General features: G+C 41.0%; 5 protein-coding genes across 5 annotated transcripts; 2 read left to right on the top strand and 3 right to left on the bottom strand.

The window, feature by feature from the left end:
- Window positions 1-12,374: 12,374 nt before the first annotated feature.
- LOC128716152 (collagenase-like) lies at window positions 12,375-13,320 on the top strand. Its single transcript, XM_053811072.1, has 3 exons — window positions 12,375-12,437; window positions 12,516-12,933; window positions 13,025-13,320. Exons 1-3 carry the CDS (start codon window positions 12,375-12,377, stop codon window positions 13,318-13,320), a joined length of 777 nt encoding a protein of 258 aa, XP_053667047.1.
- Window positions 13,321-15,718: 2,398 nt separating this feature from the next.
- On the bottom strand, window positions 15,719-17,364 carry LOC128712648 (H/ACA ribonucleoprotein complex subunit 4). Its single transcript, XM_053807537.1, has 2 exons — window positions 17,355-17,364; window positions 15,719-17,265 (listed from the first exon to the last, which is right to left on the bottom strand). The coding sequence occupies exons 1-2, from the start codon at window positions 17,362-17,364 to the stop codon at window positions 15,719-15,721; spliced, it is 1,557 nt and encodes a 518-aa protein (XP_053663512.1).
- A 599-nt stretch (window positions 17,365-17,963) lies between these two features.
- On the top strand, window positions 17,964-19,589 carry LOC128711398 (protein Red). Its single transcript, XM_053806268.1, has one exon. The coding sequence runs from the start codon at window positions 17,964-17,966 to the stop codon at window positions 19,587-19,589; it is 1,626 nt and encodes a 541-aa protein (XP_053662243.1).
- A 424-nt stretch (window positions 19,590-20,013) lies between these two features.
- Window positions 20,014-21,594, bottom strand: LOC128713768 (rhomboid-related protein 2). The gene is made up of 6 exons (XM_053808635.1): window positions 21,493-21,594; window positions 21,163-21,421; window positions 20,848-20,956; window positions 20,678-20,785; window positions 20,385-20,598; window positions 20,014-20,307 (listed from the first exon to the last, which is right to left on the bottom strand). Exons 1-6 carry the CDS (start codon window positions 21,592-21,594, stop codon window positions 20,014-20,016), a joined length of 1,086 nt encoding a protein of 361 aa, XP_053664610.1.
- Window positions 21,595-22,431: 837 nt separating this feature from the next.
- Window positions 22,432-23,473, bottom strand: LOC128712647 (mitochondrial GTPase 1). The gene is made up of 2 exons (XM_053807536.1): window positions 23,154-23,473; window positions 22,432-23,092 (listed from the first exon to the last, which is right to left on the bottom strand). The coding sequence occupies exons 1-2, from the start codon at window positions 23,471-23,473 to the stop codon at window positions 22,432-22,434; spliced, it is 981 nt and encodes a 326-aa protein (XP_053663511.1).
- Window positions 23,474-23,734: the final 261 nt, after the last annotated feature.

The following is a 23,734-nucleotide window of genomic DNA, read 5'->3' as shown; positions in this document are numbered from 1 at the left end:
TCTTACAACTATCGTTGAATGGTCAAATACCAAAAAATAGCTCTATAAAATCCTTGAACCCGCAAAAAATTGATGGACTGTTACGAGCGAACGGACGATTAGCGAATATTAGTTACCTTAATGATGAAGTAAAACAGCCCATAATTCTGCCTAAGAAGCATCATGTGACAGCATTAATCATAAGCCAATATCATGAGCGCTACAAGGACAAAAAAACAGAAGCAGTTATTGCGGCGATTCGACAAAGGTACTGGGTAATCGACCTCCGTGCCATGGTAAGAAACGTGATCAGCAAATGCCAACACTGCAAAAACGAACGCGCGCGCCCTATTGCCCCATTGATGGCTCCGCTTCCCGAAAGCCGAGCCGCTGTGTTCAAAAAACCCTTTACCCATACAGGTGTAGACTACTTTGGACCCATGCAAGTGACAATCGGAAGAAGAATAGAAAAACGATGGGGAGCGATATTCACATGCATGACAACACGTGCTATACATTTAGAAATCGCTAAAGACTTGACCGCAAATTGCTTCATAATGTGCTTAAAAAATATGCAGCATAGGCGAGGAAAGGTTTGTCACATGTACAGTGACAATGGTACCAACTTTGTTGGGGCAAACAGGCAAATAACGGAAATAATCGAAAGATGTGCAACCGACGGTATCCAATGGCATTTTAATCCCCCGGCTGCGCCTCACTTTGGAGGTGTATGGGAGAGAATGGTTAGAGAGGTCAAGAGCCTGCTGCCAAACAATGATAGTATGCCGGAAGAAGTACTAAGATCAGCCTTTATCGAGATTGAGTTTATCCTCAATAACAGACCTCTAACCCACATCCCTCTCGAAACTGAAGACGATGAACCTCTTACACCGTTTCACTTCTTGATAGGGTGTTCCGGAGAGGCCGAACCCACACCATCCGGGATTTCAGCAGCTGAAGCTAGCAGAAACAACTGGAAGAAGGCGCAAATTATCACTCAAAAATATTGGGAACGTTGGTTGAAGGAGTTCCTCCCAACACTGGCGAAAAGGGAGAAATGGATAGCACGCTCGAACCCAATACAACCAGATGACATAGTAGTCTTCCCTGACGAACAACGCGTAGGCAGGTGGTTAAAGGGACGTGTAATAGAAGTCTATCCCGCCAAAGACGGACAAGTCAGATCAGCAAAGATTAAGGTTGAAAACGGCGAATATAAACGCCCTGTTATCAATTTAGCGGTGCTAGAAGTAAAAGGGAACGAGAAAAATACAAGCGTACCTTCGTGGGGAGTAAAAAGACCGGTTAACAGCTACATTAAACAATCAGCTGATCACCTAAGAACTCCTCCTGCAAAAAAGAGGAAGCATTTCATAAGACCCTACAATGGTCCTCTATCTGTTCGTTCTAATTACGCTAATACACCCGATAAGTAATCTATCGGTCCGCCAAATTGAAGAAGCTGGTATATTCTTCGACCACGAAGGAACGCTTCTCCTGAAAAGGGGTGTGTGGGAAACAGCCTTCCACACCAAAATACACCCTGAAAATGACACACAGACTTTACTAACGTTGGAAAAGAAGGTGATCACTGCCTTCAAGGCACTGAGCGACATGGACGCTAACCTTCTAAACATGAAATTGACATTACAACAAAACATTAAACACGCACTTCAACTATCACAGACTGCAGTAAAAAGACGAACCAAACGATCTAGCGGTATATTCGGATTTTTGAAAGGTATTTTTTTGGAGAGGACGACATTGACGAGCAGTTAGCCGTCTTCAGGGCCTCTGAAGACCAGAAACTAAGACATATATCAGAAGAAATGACGAATAAAATCAAACAAGGTGATATGCTTAGAAGCGAGCTATATATGAAAATAGATCACATGCATGAAGGCATAAAGAGTATAAACAACAGCTTCAACGAAAACAAAAAAAATGTACTTATAAAACATGTCACAGAAACAATAATGCTAGCTGAAAGCATAGTACAACACATTACCACAAAATATCTCGAGTTAGAAATCAAATTTTTTTGAATTTGAACAGAAAACAGAATTTGAATCAAACAAAATAACCGAGAAGATTCAATCAAGGTTACCCAACGGACTTATAATTCTAGACCACCCTCAAATTACGAACAAAGAGATTTGCGAAGGGGAAATAATAGTGCGTATCGTGAACGTCATCGTCTCGCAAGAGAGATTCGAAGTATTCCATATCAGCATCATACCAAACCTAAAGAACCTTACAACTCTGGACTTAGATAAAAACGTAATAGCTATAAACGATATACACTACATATACCCAACAGACATTGCGCGATATAATAGCACTCACCACGTAGCCTCCGATTTAATAGTTAGGAGGGATTTGGATTGTATATCGTCATCGTTCAGACATATAAAAACAGAACGTTTGTGTGGTATAAAACCAATAAAAACCCCAATTACTAAATTTATAAAACGCTCCCAGCCGAACAAAATCCTGTACTATTCGTCTCAACCTAACGATATATACTTTAATTGTAACAAAACGCTAACACAACCCGCGTATCAAGCTGGAGTAATAACACTTAGTCAAGACTGTAAAATACAGACCAAGAACATAGAAATCCAGCCAACTATGAATATAGAAACAGTAGAAACGAAAATGTATTTCAAACCACTGGTTAAAACATTGGAATCAAACTTAGAGCAAAACAAAGATACGAATTCTGATCAACTTCACCTCATAATAATTACAAGCGGTATAGCCTGCGCCTCCACTTTAATATTAGGATTAACTGTGGCACTAATTATCAAACAAATACGAGCTAAAGGGTACGCGTTACGCCCTCCACCATTTAAACCGTCAGAAAGTAGTAAACCCTCTACGAGGAATTACGGGGGTCTGGATGTTGACGACAGCACCGCATGATTGGGTCAACACGGCCGGTCGACGGAACAAAATGCATGCAAGACAACTTTAAAAAACAAACGATATCGAGCAGGATAAAAATGCTGACCGCGATCGGTCAGCATTAAGTTAAGCAAAACTGAAAAGTGTATAAAACTGCTGACCGCGATCGGTCAGCATTAAGTTAAGCAAAACTGAAAATTGTATAAAACTGCTGACCACGATCGGTCAGCAGAAAATTAGTATATAAGCTAGAATAATTCTTTAATAAAGCGACTTTCAAACCAGAACTCAACAAGAACTAGCGTTTGACTGTTCTCGCCAAGTCGGACGGTAAATCCTCCTGTCTTGGCTCTTTCCCAACGAGTTTAGATTCGGTGTGGAAACTTTACTATTAATTTTGACCTGTCGGTTATGTCATGTGGCCTTGATGTATTTTAGTTTATCTTCTCTTAACCTCTTTTTTCTTTGTTTTTTTTCTCTATTAGATCTACAACTTTTCTTATGTGTATATATATAAATATTTATGTTCCGCCTAGTTCGAAACGCTGCTTACTTTGGATTTGTTTGGACGTCTTCTAACAAAATTCGTTAGATTTAATCCATATACGCCCAATGTAAGCAGTGGTCGATTAACGTGGTTTATATTTCGATATTATTTTCTTTGATGAACTTAATTATCTTCCTTATTTCTTTTCCATCCTTGTCTTTCCATCTTTCTTTTAGTTTGTCAGAAGATACATTGTGCCTGTTTTTCCATATTTTTTGCAATCAAATATTATGTGCATTCCTGTGTTAGGAGTGTTACATACTGGGCATATACCTGTGTCTGCTAGTTTCATTTTGGGCAGCCAAAATGTAGACCAGTCGTGGCCTGTTATGATTCTATTTATTATTTTTGTTTCTTCAGGGTTTATACATTCCCAGGGTTCCTTTTTCCCAAGGGGTCATTTAAAACACTTTTTGAAAATTCATGAATTTTTATCCTTTATTTTGACACGTTTCTTCGTACCAATCTTTTGTTTCTTTTATCATGTTGGTTTTAAATTCTTCAAAAGCATCGATGAGTCTTATTTTGTTTTCGATTATTACATCTGATATGGTACCTTCTTTTGCTAGTCTGTCTGTACATTCATTTCCATCTATTCCTACGTGTGCTGGTATCCACCATATTTCTGCTTTCAATTTTATTCCTGTTTTTAATATGTAGTACACTTGTTCTTCAATTTGGTCTTCGTGTTTTGCTTTTTCTAATATTTTGCAGCTTGTAAGGCTATCAGTGTATATTGTGGGATTACCAATTTGTTATTCTTCTGCAATTCTCATAGCTATTTCTATGTCCTTCAATTCAATACTCGTTATGGAAACATTGTTCCTGGCTCTTGTGCTGTGGTACCATCTTATGTTTCCTTTTTGTATGTATATGCCTATCCCGCATTTCTCTTTAATTTTGCTTCCTTCTGTAAATATGTTGTTCTTATTTTCCATCCGTTCCGTTCCAATTTTTTCAATCAGTGTTTTGTTTTCTTCAAATAGTTGTTCTTATGCGGTGATTAGTTTTTTTATTTCTGTTTGTTCTTGTTGACTTTATTAGCTGCTTTCTGGTGATGGGACAATAAGTGTATGCCTTTGTCATTTCCTTGCATGCTATGTATTTGCATCTGATATCGAAAGGGACCTCGGCATTTATTGCATGTAGTGAGTTGATCAGGGTGCACTTAGTGCATCCGGATATTTTCCGTAGTGCATTGTTGGCTATAGCACTTTTTTTTCTATCTGCCTTTTTGCAGTTTTTGGTAATGGAAGATCCGTTTTCTAAGTTGCTTCTGATTGTGTTTCTATATAAAATTCTTGCTTTTGTTGTGCTTATTCCACGATTTTTTCCGCATAGTATTTTGTGTATGTTGAGTCTGTCTCTTGCCTTGTTTTTCAACTCTTCCACGTCTTTTTTGAAGTTTAATTTACTGTCTAATATTGTTCCTAGATATTTATATGAGTTTATATTTTCAATCTCTGTGTTATTTATTTTTAGTTGTATCTTGTTTTTTGTTTTTCCTATTGTCATTTTTTTTTGGTTTTTTTAAGACTTATTTCTAGTCTTATTTCTTGAATTCCCTTTATAAATTCATGCATACCTTTTTTTAGTTTCTTCTGTAATTCATTTCGTTGTTTCCGTATGCTATGAGTGCAAAATCATCTGCGTATTGTATTAATCTTTGTAATTGTGTTAATCCTATGATGTAGCCTACTTGTGTATATATTAAAGAGGGTTGGAGACATTACATCTCCTTGTGGCAATCCATCACCGACTAGTTTTTTTTTATTAATTGGTTGTTGTTTTCGATTTCTATCATTCTATTCCTTAGAAATTCTCCTACCCATTTAACTATTTGGCTGCTTATATTCTGTTTTATTAGTTCTTCTAGTAAGATTTTTAATTTTACATTGTTGTACGCATTTTCCAGGTCAATGCATATGATTCCTATTTTCCTTTTTTTTTTTCTTTTTAAATATCAGATTCAGGAGATATTTTGTGCAGTCTTGAATTGATCTGTTTTTTTCTGAAACCAAATAAGGTTTCAGGTATAGTGCTATACAGTTCACAATGTCTATTTAATTTATTTAGTACCTCAGAGTTGCTGACTTTCGTTATGGTGTTAATTAGGGATATTAGTCTGTAGTTTTCCAAATTTTTGTTGTCTCTATTTGGTTTTGGAATCGCAGTGGTTTTGATTCTTTTTCTCAAACAAGTTCTTTTTTTATGGTTCCATTTACCCTCATTTAATTTACTTCTTCTATTATTTTTTTGGCTGCATTTGGGTTTAAATTTTTCAGCATCTCATACGTGATTTTTACCCTGATTTCATTTACTTCTTCTATTATTTTTTTGGCTGCATTTGGGTTTAAATTTTTCAGCATCTCATATGTGATTTTATCTGTCCCTGGGGCTGATTTCTTTTTCTTGTTTAATATTCTTTCCCATTTTTCTTTGTTTAGTAGTATTTCTTCGTTGATAAATTCAGGTGCGTTGATTTCATTTATCTTTGTTGATCTATTTTTGCCATATGTTTTTTTAAGCAATTATTTGGCCGCTATTTCATTATTATGAATTATGTTTTCCTCTCTTTGTGTTTTTTCTTTATTGGATATTTTTTTTACTAGTTCCCACAGTTCCTTTGTAGATGTATTTTTATTTATATTATCTATTGAGTGTTGAAATGATTTTATTTTGTTTAACTTGATTTTTGTTTTTAGTATCGCTGTTCTTCTTTTGTATTCTATAGCATCCTTAATATCTTTGGAAGAATTGTATGTTTTTCATGCGTTATTTCTCTCTTTCAATGCCATTTTGAGTTCTGTATTCCACCATGATTTTGGTTCATATTTGGTTTTTATTTTGTTATTCTTAAATATTTTTTCAATTTGTTTAGATATTTGTTTGATTGTTGTATATCTGTCATGGTTTAGTACTCTTAAAGTGTCTAATATCCTGGCTTTTTTATTGTTGATCTGATTTGTTTTCTTATTACTTCTTTTAATACTATCCTTATCATTCTGTGTTTGCTATTTCCTATGTGGTCATCGCTAATTTCCCTACTTATATTACTTATAATATCTGGAGAAAATATTGTTAGGTCTATGGATGTGTTTCGTTTCTTTGGGTCCTCTGAAATGCATGTGTCTTTTTAATTATTTTGAATGATGAAATTTGTACTGTCCACTTCATCCGCTTGCATATATGGATATAACTTGGAGTTTTGATTCTATAAGTTCTATTGCTGTTGTTTGAATGTTCTGGATATCTTTCACTATTTTTATTTCTTTGAATTTTATTCCATTTTTTATTATGATTGCGCTGCCTCCATATCCGTCTGCTCTGTTCTCTTTAATTATGTTGTATCCTGATATTTTTATCTTTTCGTTTTCTTTTAGCCATGTTTCTTGTAGGCAAGCTATACTGTACTCCTCCATTTTCAATATGTGTGTTAATTCTTCTTTATTTTTTTTTTCAAACTCTGGATGTTTGCTTGAAGTATTTTTACCCACATTGTATTGATTTTAATTCTAGTATATTCAAATAATATACTATCAATTTTTATTTAAGCGGAAGTAATTTTTTCACTGTCTTTACTTTCTTTTATTTCTTTTCTTATGTCATTTCACTTTCATTTTCCTCTCTGGTAGTGTTTTGTTCTATTTCCTGATTTGGGTGTTGTAATGGAATTAGTTATCCATTTTCTTGTTGTATTAATATGTTCTCTAAATTTTCTTTTAATGGAGTGATTTCATTATTTTCTTAAGTTTTTTCTGTGTTTATTTTGTTTTCTGTTTCGTTTACGCTGTTTTCTTTGTTTTCAATGTCCTTTTCTGTATCATTTTTTACTTAGTTTTCTTTGTTTTTCTATGTTATTGTAGGTTAGTTTTGTATCATTTTTTTTTGTATATGAAAAATTTGTACTGTCTGTTTGGTTATTTTTTTCTGTACTGGTTTGTGATTTTGTTTTTTGTGCGTAGGATACTTGTGAGTTTATTTGTGTTCTGGGAATATTGGGGCATTGTCTTCTCCTAATTCTTCTGGCTTCTCCATACGTTACCTTATTCATCGTTTTTATTTTTTAAATTTCGATTTCATCCAAAAATACTGGTCATGTTTATTGTAGTGTATGGTGCCCTTCACCGCACGATACACACTTTAACACGTTGCACTCTTCCTCATGTGCTGTCTCACTACACTTAGCGCACACTCTTTCTCTCTTGCACCACTTTTTAGTATAACCCATTCGCATGCAGTTACCGCAGCGCATTGGTTTCAGAATATTGGTTCAGTTTCTACTTTTATCGGATACAAACCGAAATCTATCATCCTTGGCACATTTTTTGTGTAGAATGTTATCACTGCTGTACGCGTGTTAATTATTTTGTCCTCCACTTTTCTTTTTAGTATTGTCACTTCAATCACTTTATCCGCCATTAGTCCCTCTTTTATTTCTTCTTCGCTCATGAACTCGATGTCAGGGCACCTTATAACCCCTTTGCATGTGTTCAAAGTCGGCTGTTCATACACTTTGATTTTGTGTTCGTTTTGGGCCACATTCAATTTTTTTTAATTTCATCAAATTGTGTGGTGCGTAGGGATCTGTCGGTTTTGGCACTCCTGGAGGATCTACCGAAGAATGAAAATATGGTCGGTGTTGGATTTGCATCCATCTTGGTAACTACCAACGAAATTTATAGCAAAGGGCGAAAGTCTGTAGAACACGATCTGGGACGGGAGCTTATAAGCGGCTTGGACAGCAAGCCTCTTTGGGCCCATCTTGAAGATCTCGGCCGCCAGCCCATTGCTGCCAACAGGCATGATGCTTTTAAACTGCTTGATGGTGCTGGCAATCGCATCCAGAGATGGCGGGGGATCCTCGTCATATGTACTATTGCTGTCGCTGGTGTTGTTGTGGTTGCCTTGTTCTACCCAATGCACCAGCATCTCATACCTCTGCTCCGTTCAGGTGTGCTTCGAAGTGGCACTTCCACCTTTACATCACCTTCTGCTGGTTTGACCAGAGATATCATTCTGCATCTCGGCACATTGCAGTTTTAGGAGTAAGTCCGCCCCGTGGCTCTTTCAATCTGCTGTAAAACAAACGGTTGTCCCCCGATTGGGAAAGCTGTTAAAGCAGCTATTCATCTGACTCTTCACAACAGCGCTCCTTGTTCTGAAAGAGCTGGGTCTGCTGTTTCCACAGTCGTTTGTAGTTCTCCACGTTCTGACGGGTTTCATGCTGTAGCATACGCACTGCGCACTGCTTTCTTCTCGGATAGTGCTCGTCTGCACTCTTCGTCGAATAATACCTTTATTTGCCTACGTGTTAAGCGGTGTTGATGGGTTGTTCCGCCATACGCCTAGGGTTTGGGATGGACATCGCAACGATGTTATTGTCGATCGGAAACGCTTCTCTTAGCTCTGTAGCCACATCAGCACGCTTCAGCCGGTCCAGGATGAAACTTGGGGTGGGCCGGTTCCGTTGGTTGTTGACCACGGAGAGTTTCTGACGGGATATTGGGTTCATGGTATTGTGCTCATGGTATTTCCGGATGATCTAACACAGAGTGCAGGTCTACTGGATCTACTGCCGGTGTAGCCTCTAGGCATGTAGTTCTCTACATTCTTCGTTTTTCATTCGTGTTTAGAGCTTTTCACCTTACGCTCGTAGTTGTGTATTCATTTCCTGGTAGTAAAGCCTCATCTATGGCGGTTGCGAATGTCTGCAGGACATTACAGTCCTTTAGAGAGTTCGTATGTATTGGCGGTACATTGGTTCCGTATCGATTTTAGCATTGAAGTCCCCCATAACTTGCGCCTTTTTAAAAATGCTTCTTCAACATATCCTCTTCACAACAGGGCATGTTTCGAGTCTCACACCTTCAGGCTACAGTCGCGATTCTACACTGATCCTTCCTCTCGAAATCTCGAAGAAGTGGTAATAGTTTAACCCCGTGAAATGTCTCTCAACTCTCATTCATAATCCAACAACCACGGTTGGTATTTGTAAACTTTTTGCCATGCACTTTTCTAATATGCTTGAATCACCTATTACAGATCCAAATCTTTTTTTTTTTTCATTAGATCGGCCTGGCCATATCAACTTATTTTACCACGTAACCGGATATGCAGTCCTTGCTACGGAGGATTGGTCCGGATAGGATGCTGGTCCGATCTGTTCGTGTGAAGACTGACGCCGCTACCATCATGCCTGATCCAAATCTTCTAGTTAGTGATTTATCCAATACTCTGTAAAAAAACCTAATTAATCTAACTAATATTTCTATTAGCACAGAAATGGTTAATGAAGCACTATCCAGTTTGAAAAACTTCTACATACCTGGTCTTGATGGTATTCCAGCCTTAGTATTAGTAAACTGCAGATATATTAGGCCATATTGCGATATTATATGCTATATGCTTTTCTTTCCAAGATTTTTAACCTATCTCTTTCGTAGGGAGTTTTTCCTAATATTTGAAAGTCCTGTTGCATTTTCCCTGTTCACAAAAAGGCCGTCGAAATCTAATAGCTATTTATCGCGGAATTATCCAGACTTGTGCTAGTGCTAAAATCGTTGAGCTATTTATTTATCCCTCGCTGTACCATTTTTGCAGCCCTGCTGTTAGTATCAATCGACATGATTTTATGCCTGAGAGATCCACGACTACTAGTCTTATAGAGTTTGTATCGAAAACCTTTAGTAATTTTGGGAAGGGTGTTCAAGTAGATGCGATTTATACCGATTTCCGTGCTGCCTTTGATTGTATACCTCATTCACTTCTACTGGTTAAACTGGAAAATTTGGTATAGGTAATTCAGTTATCAATTGGCACAACGCTTATCAGAACGAACGCTACCGCAGTGTAAAAATTGGCTCTAATTTTTCTAGTAAATTTCTCTGTACGTCAGATGTTCCTCAAGGTTGTGTGCTTAGTGCCCTTCTGTTTGCTTTTTTTCTTTAATTGTAACGTACTACCTTATGCCTAGTACTGGTACTGGTACTTGAGTATCACCAGGGTTGGTCTTCGTCATTTATCTGGTGTGACTCACTTGCCACCTTATGAAACTCGCCTTCAATATTTTGGGCTTCATTCTCTCATATGTCTTTATTTGCCCTCCCGCCCCTTGCGTTCCCGCGACCCTTTGGCTGTAGAAACTCGCCACTCTCTTTGCACCCATAATGATCCGCTTCTATCTTATTCTAATCTATTCTGATATTGAAGAATCTGCCTAGCATGCGCAGGGTGCATAGCCTGGCATCAATAGCCTTGAAGCTGGTGATCTCGGATTTCAGCCGGGGTGCTACGGCGAAACCCGTTCCGAGCATGTGGTGGCGATCGTGACAGCTATAGTTGATGTCGTAGCGGTTGCTGCCACCCCAGTTCTACACACCATTCCCTAGCCACCGGATTTCTTGTACAGCTACGAGGTCCATGTTCAGTGTGGCTAGAGCGTCATCTAGTTGATTCAAGGCTCCAGCTCTATACGGGGTGCGTACGTTCCATGAGTCCGATGTTGCCCATAACAATTATCCGTGGGTCGGTTTCCATTAAGTCCATGGCGAGAAATCCTTATGATGTCTGTACTGTCTCCGACGATGGTAGCCCAGAAACCTATATGCGGTGACACATGTTACCACTCCGACCGGCGACGACGTGACGGAAAAGGAGTTGAGTAGGAGAGTTTATGGAACCTTGAAGAAGCTTTGGATCCTACCCCATTATAGAGTAATTTTTGTATAACATCACTTGTATAACTTTTTGAAACTCCAACTACCCCGAAAATATTGGCACAAATTTGGTAGCAAAAACTGGTTAAATCCTTTATCTCCATATATACCAGCACCCCTACTTTTCAACATAGAATTCGTGGATACAATGGGAGGTATTATATATGCGAAAGTTTTTCGGTACTTTGGTTTTATTACGTTGCACAGTATTCAGGGTGAAGGTCTCTCTCCAGTCCCCAATTATAATTCAGAGCGTGTAGATTCTAACGGTTCGTCCTAAATCACAGGAAGTGTACACCATAAGATCAACCTAACGAAGAAGATGAAAGTGACGAGTCATAGAGTGCAGAATAAAACAGTACCTTTGGATTATATATTACAGCTACACATTACTCATTCATTGTCATTAATCAGCGCAATGCTAACATTACGTAAAATATTGGCTATACATTGGTAGTTTAAAATCATCAATCAATAAGCTACTTAGTCATCCAAAACTCTAGCAAAGGCGCCATCTTAAACCATGTCGATCGATCATCACTTGCAATGGATTTACGGTCACACCTTAACTGTTTGCTACAGCCAGCAATTGCTTCACTCCAGCAGCTAAGCCTATTAGTGATGTCACAGTTTGGTAAAAAAAAGAGTTGAATGAAATAGCTCAAACAGGATTCTTTAATAATTTGACTTTTCATCCAGATAAAACAAGCAAGGAGCTCAACATGGCTTTATTTCAAAAGATTAAAAATATTTTATAAAAACATAGAACTAATCTATCTTCTATGCATCCTCTGTTCGATGCATACAACTATATAGTAGAAAAAAAAAGTCAATTTGAACGAAAATGCATTCAACTGAAATGAAAAGTGCATTCGTGCCAACACATGCCTTTCTAGCGAATGTCACGCGAGTCAGGTGTTGTGCTGCTTTATGATTGATCTCTTATCGACATCCTACACATTCGACAGCGACAATATCGAATTGTTACACATTTGGGCGGAAACATGATTGATAAAAGGAACGGACCGTTATAGACAGTTTTACCAAATGCTTATCGCGTGAAAGCCCCAGCCCGATCGACAACGAAACGCCATCAAATGCTGGACTGTATATAAGGCACCGTTTCCCGATTGACCTCCAAACAGAGTGATTCTGGTGCTGTTGCAAGTGTGCCCATTTCAAACATACAACCAGTACAAACTTTTGTACACCAATCGTGCAGGATGAAAAGATACGTTGGATTACTACTCCTTACCGTTACACTATGTTGCGTGTCCGCTCTAGAAGTGAGTTTGCCAAAGTTTCGTGTTAGTCCCATTGTTTCATTCAGCGATTAATAAATTATTGTGTTCAATCCTAATCAGATGCAACCGGATCGCAGTCCGCGTATTGTTAACGGTCTAAATGCTCCCAATACACCATTCAACGTCTATGTGCTATATCTAAACTCGGGCAACTCTGGGTTCTATGGTGGAGGATCGCTGATCTCTGACCGACATGTCCTGACGGCGGCACAGAACATCGCAGGCTTCGTACGATGGGAAGTTGGACTCGGGAGCACCGTGTTCGGCCAGCTAAACATGCAAGTGTCAACTCAAGCCATTGCCCATCCGAGCTTCAACATGGCAAATCGAGCAAATGATATTGGATTTATCATTCTGCCCCAACCAGTCACCTTTTCGGCATTGATCAGCCCAATCCAGCTGCCCATTCCTGGACGCAATCTGCCGTACGAAAATGAGGAAGGCATGGTTGTTGGCTTCGGTTTCAACACGATCGGAGGTAGGTGTCGTAAAACGCATTCAATTAAATTCGATGCATCTAGTCAATAAACAAAACTTACCCAATTTTAATACATACTTTTATCTGTTAGGACAAACCCGGTCAGATTTCCTGAAGGTGGGTTACCAGCGCGCGATCAGCGATTCTCGTTGTGTCGGTATTTATCAAATTACCGTCCCGAACCACTTCTGCGCCGAAGATGGCCTTCAACGTTCGAATGTGTGCAATGGAGATCTTGGAGCTGGCTTCGTCGTTTCAGAGCGACGCATTGACACACTGGTTGGCGTTGCTTCACTTATCACTGCTTCGTGTGACTCGAATACACCAACCGGATACACACGAATTTCGCAATACCGCCAATGGATCCGTGACAACACTGGAGTATAAGGCCAAATCCAAAAACCCCCTAGTACCGCGCCACCATTTTCCAGATGGACCAGGAAACAGCCTCGTAGTCATTTAGCTAAATAAACAACAGTTTTCCATCTATCAACGATTTTTTTCCAACCAAATGTTTTTTTTTTCTCATACGCTGTATGCTGGGGCGTAACATGACAGTTTGCATTCGTCTTCCCCAACTTCATGTTGGTGTTAATTTGATCCTCACAAACCATGTGAAAACTGCTTCTCGCCTGTTTACGCCTAGAGTTCAGCTCAGTTGTAACGAATTTTAATCCCTTCATAAATGCGATCCGCTGCAGTATGACTATTTTGGTGTGAATAATTCAATCGTTTTTGGGGGGTGGAATGCAGAATCGAGCAGCACATCAGTCTGGTGGCAGGTGACGAGGTGCCCACGCCATCTTTGGAAGAGGTAATTAGTGCCATCAAGCAGCTGAAGAACAACAAATCAGCAGGCAGCGATGGCCTAGCTGCCGAGCTCTTCAAGATGGGGCCGGAGAGGCTTGCCGTCAGTATGCACCAGCTGATCGTGAAAGTTTGGGAACAGGAAGAACTACCGGAGGAATGGAAGCTGGGCATCATCCACCCAGTCTACAAAAAGGGCGACAGGCTGGACTGTGGGAACTACCGTGCCATTACAGTCCTGAACGCTGCCTACAAGATCCTGTCCCGAATTCTCTTCTGCAGACTTGCCCCACTTGCCTCAGATTTCGTCGGGAGCTATCAAGCCGGTTTTGTTGGAGGAAAATCGACGACCGACCAAATCTTTACTCTCAGGCAGATCCTCCAAAAATGCCGAGAGCACCAAATCCCCACGCACCACCTGTTCATCGACTTTAAGGCTGCCTACGACACCATAGATCGGATGCAGCTATGGAACACCATGCAGCGGTACGGCTTTCCGGGAAAGCTGGTGCGGCTGTTGAGGGCCACCATGGACAGGGTGCAGTGCAAGGTGAGAGTATCGAGCATGCTGTCGGATGCGTTCGAGTCTCACCGGGGATTGAGGCAAGGTGACGGACTCTCCTGTCTGCTGTTCAACATCGCTCTGGAAGGTGTCATGAGAAGCGCGGGCTTCGATATGCGGGGCACGATTTTCACCCGTTCCATCCAATTCCTTGGCTTCGCGGATGACATCGACATCATCGGAAGGACATCTGCGGCGGTGTGCGAGGCGTACACCCGACTGAAGCGCGAAGCCTCAAGGATTGGATTGCTGATCAATGCGACGAAGACAAAGTACCTGCTTGCCGGAGGCTCTGACCGTAATAGGGCCATGCTGGGAAGCAGCGTATCGGTCGACGGCGATGATCTCGAGGTAGTAGAGGAGTTCTGCTACCTCGGTACGATCATAACTTCGGACAACAACGTAAGCAGCGAAATCCGAAGGCGCATTGTTCAGGGGAATCGTGCCTACTACGGGCTCCACAAACTCCTACGATCCAGAAACCTTCTCCTGCGCACGAAATGCACAATATACCGTACATTGATTCGGCCGGCTGTCCTCTATGGTCATGAGTCTTGGACCATGCTCACAGAGGATGCCAATGCACTCGGTGTTTTCGAACGCCGTGTGCCAAGGACGATCTTTGGCGGTATCTTGGAGCACGACGGGTGGAGGAGGGGAATGAACCACGAGCTTGCTGAGCTGTTTGGGGGACCTGACATCCTAACGGTGGCGAAGGCCGGAAGGCTGATTAACTCGATTGCCTCAGCATATTGTACAGAACAGAACTTCCGATAACTGGAACTACTTCTTGGTGATGATTTTGTTAAAATTGCAGATAGTTACCGCTGTGCTTCCAATTGCTTAAGTTATCTCCTACACGTTTCTCAATTTTCAGCTTCAGTACATCTCACTCACTAAAATTCGAATTATTATTCTCTTTGATTTCATTTTTGTATTTCTTATGTTTTAAAGTATTAATTCTTGATTAACATAGTTGCGGTATTTATGTGAAAGAATTCTATAAACAACACCAAGCACATATTCTTTTGCTAAGAATAGATGCCTCTCCCCATCGGTATTTCAAGTTGCATGAATGCAAAATGCAGAAGGAAGAAATGCAATGTTGCATGCATTCTTTATTACCTTCTTCTACGATTGATACCAGAACAGGTAATTACTATTACAACGTTCACAAATGAATTCGTGAAATTTTCATAAATCGGTAGCTCTTTTGGATCATTTAAAATCTAACCTCTGTGTTTGCTTGAAATGGATGGAAAATGGAACAAACGGATCAAAACTCGTGTCAAACAAATACAAATGGTTTCTTTGAATAAAATGAATTACCATCGACCGATACAGAATGCTGCCTCTATCGATACTAGAGAAACGATAGATACTACGATGTCTAGCGAAATAGAATCCGATCATTCCTTACTCGGCCGCTTCTTCCATTGATATATTTTTATCTTTCTTTTTCTTTTTCTTTTTCTCCTTCTTCGCATCTTCCTCACCTGCCGTCTGGTCCATTGGCTGTTCCTCTTCGCCTTCTTCCGTGGCATCTTCAGCATCCTTCTTGTGTTTCTTCTTTTTCTTTTTCTTCTCTTCTCCATCGCCAATTACCGATTCCATGTTGGTATCGCCAATGCTAAGTTTGCGCTTGCCACCAGCTAGATCATCATCCGCTGTGGATGTTCCATTCCCATTCGTTTGCTTGGCCGACTGGTTGAAGTCGGTGTAGCTGTCAAGCCAATCTTTCGGAGTGTTTTCGTTCGGTTTACCGTACTTATCCAGCTTTCCCGACCATATCAACCGCTTCTTCATCGAAGCCTTCGGACCAAGACCCCATTTGCGTGGGTATGTGTCGCGTTCCATTATGACGCGTTTAATTTTAGCAACGACTCCATGATCACATCCAGCCATCGTGGCCGTCGTCATTAGAGCAATGCCCAAAGCAATTGCTTCGCCCTTGGTAGTTAAGATCACGATTTCTTGATCGATCTCGATACCGTCCTCGTAGCGCAGAACGCCGGGTAGTAAAATTTTCGCCCCATAGCACACCGCATTCACCGAGCTGTCCTTCATGATGATGCGCTTATGGCCAATGAGCAAACCCTCCAGTGGTTTTATCACACGGCGTAGCATTGACTCGTCCTTGTGATTTTCGTACAGATACTGAGCATCTAGCACATCGTGCATCGTCACCATGCCATCCTTTTCCGACTGAATACCGGAACGGACGCGGCGAAGTTCGAGCATCTGTCCGCCGACACCGAGTACAAGACCCAGGTGGACGCACATCGTTCGAATGTAAGAACCAGCTTCGCAACTTACCCAAAATACGCCTATATTACGTTGGTCATTGTAATCCAACAGCTTAGAATCGTACACGGTTCGCACACGCAGTTGTCGCTTGACGGCTGAAATCAAAGGAGGGCGCTGGAACAGAGCACCTCGCAGCTTCTCAAGCCCCTGGGTCACTTTAGCGATCTTTTCCACGGCGGAGTGCAGCTTAAACACGGCCACATACTCTTTACCGGCGCTCTGTTGGCTCTTCACCAAACGTGTCGCACGATTAATGCACACGATCAAGCAACCCGTTACCTTCGGATCTAGTGTTCCCGAATGGCCCGTTTTGTTTACCTTCAGTATTCGCTTGATCCATGCTACCACTTCGTGCGAGCTAGGGTTGGACGGTTTGTCCAAGTTGATAAAGCCGGCCGATACATAGTCGTTTATCTTACGGTTCAACGGAGACGATCCGAACGGCAGTGGCGTGTAATGGTTGGTGCGCACGTTCAAGCGGTCGAAGTTCTTCAACAGCAGGGGCCATTTGGACGTGTCCAGGGTAGCGATGGCAGACGATGGTTTTAACTGGAAATCGCCCGACTTTTGAATCTCGCCCAAATTTTCAATCTCCGTCTCGGGTTCTTGTTTTATTTTCTTCTTTTTCTTGTCTTTCTTGATTGGCGACGGAATATCTATGAAGGAGAAAATACCGAATCATTCAATTCATGTTTCGTGCAGCCAATTCGAAATTATGGTCAATCCTAACTAGCACACTACTCACCCACTTCCATGATTAGGCGAAATTTATGATTTCTCTACAGCAAGCCAAACTTTGTCCAGATTCCTCCGAGATCCGCTCGAATGTACCGAACACGCGGTTTGTATTATCAAACACGCCGTGCAAGAAGCGCCTGACAGCTGATATTTTGAGGTTAGAAACATGCCATAAAAATAAACAAGGTGCTTATAGCCTTGCGCCGCAGATTCAAACCGTTTAAAATCTACATTTTTTTCGCCACAATAAATATGGGCTAATCGTATCCCAAATGCAAGCGAAACAGTCAACAATAATTTTATACACCTTTAAAATAATAAAATATGCTACTACCACCAAAATCAACGGGGCTTTTTTTTATTTATAGACGAGCATATACGCATTTTGCTTAGGCGAACTGTCAACTACGATGCCCAATAACGCCCGGGTGTGCGATTGTTTTGATTTCTTTTGCTTGTTTCATCAAAACATACAGAGCTAATCAGCCAATTATTATTGATTTTTTCTAAAACCAGATAGTGAAAATCATCTCTACGTACAGTGTACCAAAAAGTAGTATTACCTTGAGGACGGGCAATTATTTGGCGATCGAAACCAAAAACAATAACAAGCAACATGCCAGCGGACAACGATCACCACGAACCGGAAACCCCGGCCACGCAACGATTGACCAACGATGATTTCCGTAAGCTTCTTATGACACCCAGAGCGCCTCCCGGATCAGGACATGGCGCTGGTTCAATACGCGATGCGATGTCCAAGGCGTCATCTGCATCTTCTGCTGGAACGGCTGGAACACCAGCATCGTCATCGTCCTCCATGAAGCCACCGTCGTCCGAAAGACACGAAGCTCGTCGTAAAAAGAAAAATTTTTATGCTCAACTGAAAAAGCAGGAAGACAACAAGCTAGCGGAGCTGGCTGAAAAGTACCGCGATCGGGCCAGAGAACGACGGGACGGTGCAAATCCAGACTATCAGAATTTGGACTCGTCTAGCTCCACGAGTGCTTATCGCGCGGTGGCACCAGATGTGAAATCAGGCCTGAACGCGGCTGAACGGCGTCGCCAACAGATACAGGAGTCGAAATTCTTGGGTGGTGACATGGAGCACACTCACTTGGTGAAGGGTCTGGATTATGCGCTGCTTCAAAAAGTTCGTAGCGAAATCATAGCTAAAGAAAACGAGCAGGAAGAAGAGATGGAAAAGCTCGTCGACATTGAACCGTCTGCGGAAGTTCCAATGCCAGCCGTAGCGGCACAACGAGGCGGTGCTGCCAGTAACGTAGATAAGGAGCTTCAGGATGATTTAGAGTTTCGAAGCGTGCTCGGACAAAACATTTATCGCACCTTGGAAAAGCAACGCTCAAGGACGATAGAGCGCAATGAAATGTTTGCACCCGGTCGAATGGCGTACCACATTGAGCTGGAGGATGAAAATGTCGACTCAGACATCCCGACCACCGTTATTCGATCAAAGGCAGAAGTACCTTTAGATGTAGGGGATACACAAACGCTAACTACGAACGATATCGTAATTAATAAGCTTGCTCAAATATTGTCCTACTTGCGCCAGGGAGGAAGGGGCAAGAAAAATAAACGTCGCGATAAGGATAAGCCTCTTTTCAAGCTCAGCGATGAAACGGGAACCAAAGGCATGGCGGACGACTCGATCTATGGTGAGATTGGAGATTATCAACCGAATCGACGATATGAAGACGTAGCCGGATCATCAAAGCTAGAAGGAAATACGGGTCGTCATAGCTACTTCGATAAGTACAACGACGATGCAACCGTTGCACGTGATTCTGCTGCCATACCTCCCATTCCGGCGCCACCCAAACTATCGGCCCAACTGATCACTAAGCTTACTGCGGAGCCTGAAGGTTACGCAGAATGCTATCCCGGTTTACAGGAGATGAATGATGCAATAGACGATTCGGATGACGAGGTCGACTACACGAAGATGGATCTCGGAAACAAGAAGGGCCCGATTGGGCGTTGGGATTTTGACACACAGGAAGAGTATTCGGAGTACATGAGCAGCAAGGAGGCGCTACCGAAGGCAGCCTTCCAATATGGTGTAAAAATGCAAGACGGTCGCAAGACGCGAAAACACAAAACCGAGAAAAACGAGAAGGCCGAGTTGGACCGGGAATGGCAGCAAATTCAGAACATTATTCAAAAACGTAAGGCCAAATCAGGGGGTGATGAGGATGTCAATTTTAAAAAATCAAAGTATTAGAATGTAGCTACACCGTGTAAAACATTTAAGGTATAAACGAGTTTTATTCTTCATAGTATAATAGTAAGTACATATATGAATAAACTATGGAATTATGCTGTTTGCTTTTTAAACGAACGAAACTGAATCAGAACGGGATATCACCCAGTTAAAGCTTCGAAAGTCGTAAACTCTTTATAATGTAAGCCAACAAAAAAGGAATTAAGGCACGATTATCTCTTTTAAAATTGTTCGAAATAGTCCATTCGTTTGGATTTTCAGGCACTAAAGCTAAGGCACCTAAGCAGTATTATGAGCAATGCTTGCACTTTGTACAATGCTTTGTATCGTCTTCTTCGCTATCATCCGAAAAACTCACCTGCAGCATAGCAGTTGGAAATTTTAGCTTATAAACGTACAGATTGAGACAGGATCTCTCATTAGCCTAGTAAAAATGGGAAGGATCCAAAAAATGGTACATGATGCCGACAATCATCAGTAGGAAGTAAACCGTTACTGCACACCACCACAGCTTACGCTCCCAGGATTCAACTTTAAGATTGCGTAGTACTCCTATTCCAACAAGAAAACCCGCTACGGCACCACTGGCGTGTGCAATGTAGCCCACCTTATCGAATGGATCGTTAATACTGTTGTATATGGAGACTCCCAAATCGGTAACGCAAAACACCAAAAATACAAATAGCTGAATGATGGCATATTCCATTTGTTTCCAGTTCTGTGCGTAAAAATAAAAAGGAAAACAAACAAATAAATAGTAGAAATAAAACACATGCCGTTGATTGTTCGCCGCACCATAATAATCGTTGAAATGTGAGCTGTGATAAGCGCGTAAACGCCACCGGAAGCACCAGCGAGAAACACACGTGGTGTGAATAAAGAGGTACCCATGGAACCGGCAATGACCCCTGCAAGATATACCAGTGCCACACGCCACCAACAGTGTACCAATTCTAGCGCAATGCCCAGCAAGATTTGCACCAGCAAGTTCATTACGAGATGCATGAATCTGTTAACACGAAATAATCAATTTAGTGATAATAAAGCTCTCGATGATACCCGATACGCCCTGAACCAGTGTGACTCACCCGATATGTACAAACATGTACGTTAAGAAACGCCACGCCTCGTGTCTGAGGTGTGGATTGTAGATAAACAAGGTCGCCATCGGCCCATTAGTACTAGTGCCATTATGACTAGATAACGATAGGATAAGGAGTTATTGAATGTTCGAATCTTTGATGATGTGAAAACTTACTCTTGCGTTTTTACAATATCGATGACGAAGAAGATTACCTCCAATATGGAAAAAATGATCATCATTAACGGCGGAGGCCATAGTTTCATGCTTGATTCGTATTCGCCATCTGAAGCAAGAAAAAATTGATATGTTTCCAATCGTATGTGAAACGAAAGACCCACGCCTGAGCCTTATCGTACCGCTTTAACAAACCGTGGATGTTTCACTACTTATTGTGAATCTTTTTCCGTATCTTTCTTACTAAAAATTATGTCATGTCAAGGATTTTTGACCAAACTCTACTAGATGGTTTGCACACTAAGATGAACATACCTAATACGTCCCCAGCTACATCCACGTTTCGTCTGGGGACTACCGCTTTACAATACTTGAGGTACATTTCGCCAAAAAAGAACGGATGCTCTATACTGAGCTTGTAAAACTCGGCGAAATCCAGACGCCCATCATTGTTTGTATCGGACACTTTTAGCAGATGATTCGCCAAATCCTTTGGCATATCGGGGCACTTTCTTTCGTTTATAAGGCGCTTCATCTCGGTTATGTTCAGAAACCCATCGGAATCCGTATCGTACTGGAATGGCAATTTGCAATTAATGAAATTTGTTCTTTTGAATGATTCAGATCAGGCAGGTTAATTATCACCTTATCAAAGACATGTCGCAGCTGTCGTTGCCTCTGGTTTTCTTCACGTGTGTTAAGGCGCTGCAGTGGAATCGCTTGTACATGTTGCTCACAACGGTCCATCTTAAACAAACTGAATACTGAATCCGTGAAATACTTTGTTGAACCGTATGCAACGGATGTTAACGAAAGGAATGTATGTGAAAAGCAGTTTTCCGACAATGTCCTTCCTTGGACAGCTTTCTACTTTCTCAGCACCAAATGCGGGCAATCCGCTTTTCCACCTCACAGTTATTTGCTCAACTAATTCCAAACATTCACGCACAGTGAGTCACTTCACGGCTGTTTGCTTTCGATTCATAACCGAAAGTGACAGCTGTCATCCGGAGTGGTAATGTTTTGACCAAATGCAAAAATCACATAGTCCTTTAACCCATTTTTCCGCCAGTTGAAAATATTGTTCACTTGTGATTCGTGGGAAAATAAATTTCGATGGTTTTCCTTCCAAATCTATCTAGTTTCATGTATTTTGTATCTTTCAAAGAAAAAAGAAGCGCAAATGGTTCGCACATTTAGGTGCGATTACTTCAGAATGCTAAAGCCATTTAAATTCAACTTGTTACAATTGTTTAAAGATTGGGAATCCCACCATTAGTGATGTAAAATTTGAGCAAATTGAAAATTGAGTAAATTAATTATGAACTCGCAAACAAAAGAATCCAAGGCAAAATAGTTAGACGATTGCAATTGGTTATAACTAACTTCAAATAGGCCTTACAAAGAAAACTTAACATGTACAATGATCGATTCTGTTTTTAGCACCAAATGAGGAAACGATTCTTCTTTGATTTATAATCTATTTTCCTATTGATTACATTTGACTACTACTACTACTCTTTTATATTCGCTTAGTTTATAACTTTTACCAGCAGCCAACCAATCATGAACTAGATACCTCGTTCAATTTTGATTTAATTTAATGCTACTGCTATAGTACCTAATTTTATCTTCGTCTAACAAAATCTTTCCAAATGCTCCTGAACGGAACGATTTAAGCATAAACTTTGCGGCCAAATTTATATCCGGACGAAGCACACTTGTACCGTCCAGCTGTTTGGTACGGATCATTTTGTTTAAATGCATAGCATTTGAAATCAGCACACTGTCAATCGAATCTGTCGGCTCCTGCAAACCCATTACCTCCACATAGCGAAAATTTTGCTGCTTGTTTAGTAGGAACAAAAGATAATCAGCAATCAGTTCCTCGCCGACAAGATGATCCTGTAGACACGAGACCAGAGCCAGACGTAACCCTGTTTCAGTATCGGCGATATTTGGTTCCAGGATACCAGGCGTATCCAGCAGATAAATGGGTGGCTCTTCGCATATTTTGATACGGTTCAGCACGCTTCTTGTAACTCCCGCTACAGCTCCAACCTGACTGGCACCCTTCTTATTCAGATGCCGATTTCGGAGTACGTTTATTAGCGACGATTTTCCAACATTTGGCACCCCAATAATCATTATGCAAAATTCACGCTGGCTGGAACGATTATACCGCTCTGAACTATTGATTAGATCCTGTGCCATTGGCATTAATTTTCGAAGACCCCTACAACTCCTAGAAAGAACTAAAAACGTATCATAAAATGTTGCAAAATCTTACCAACTCGCGTACTTACTGGCTCTTGCAATTTGTGAACAAAACGTGCGAAGGATCGCGGCTTTCTTGCTTCAGGCGATCAATAATTTTACTTTCAAGCTGCTTTTCAATAAGATCTCTCTTATTAAGCACCAATATATGGGGCTTGATGCCACTAATCGTGTGTTTAAATTCCGTATTACGACCGGTGAGCGGAATTCGCGCATCATGGACCTCGATGACGCAGTCAATCTGCTTGAGCTTTTGTTGCATCTGCTTCATACCTTTACCCATGTGGCCAGGAAACCAGTTCAGAAGCTCACGCGAAACAAATTGAAACTTCGAACGGAAGTTGCTCATTGTTGCGTCGGGATATAAGGCTTTTTTACCAGCAATATTTCTAAAATAACTGACGATGCGCTTTTGGCTGATGTCCTAGGTCAAGCTATGGAAGCTTGAAGCACTGGTTGAAAGTTGATGGACGAATAAGTTCCTTTTAATCTTACATAACCTCTTTACCCCCTTTAATTTACATGTAAAAAAACATAAATTCCATTTCATTCCTAGTTCGAATGCTTTTGTAAAGAGAAAATTTGTGGGTATTGGAATCAAAACAAACCT

Source organism: Anopheles marshallii, chromosome 3, assembly GCF_943734725.1.
Source record: "Anopheles marshallii chromosome 3, idAnoMarsDA_429_01, whole genome shotgun sequence".
Lineage (NCBI taxonomy): Eukaryota > Metazoa > Arthropoda > Insecta > Diptera > Culicidae > Anopheles > Anopheles marshallii.
Note: the sequence above shows the minus strand (reverse complement) of the source record. Positions and strands in the feature narration are given on the sequence as shown.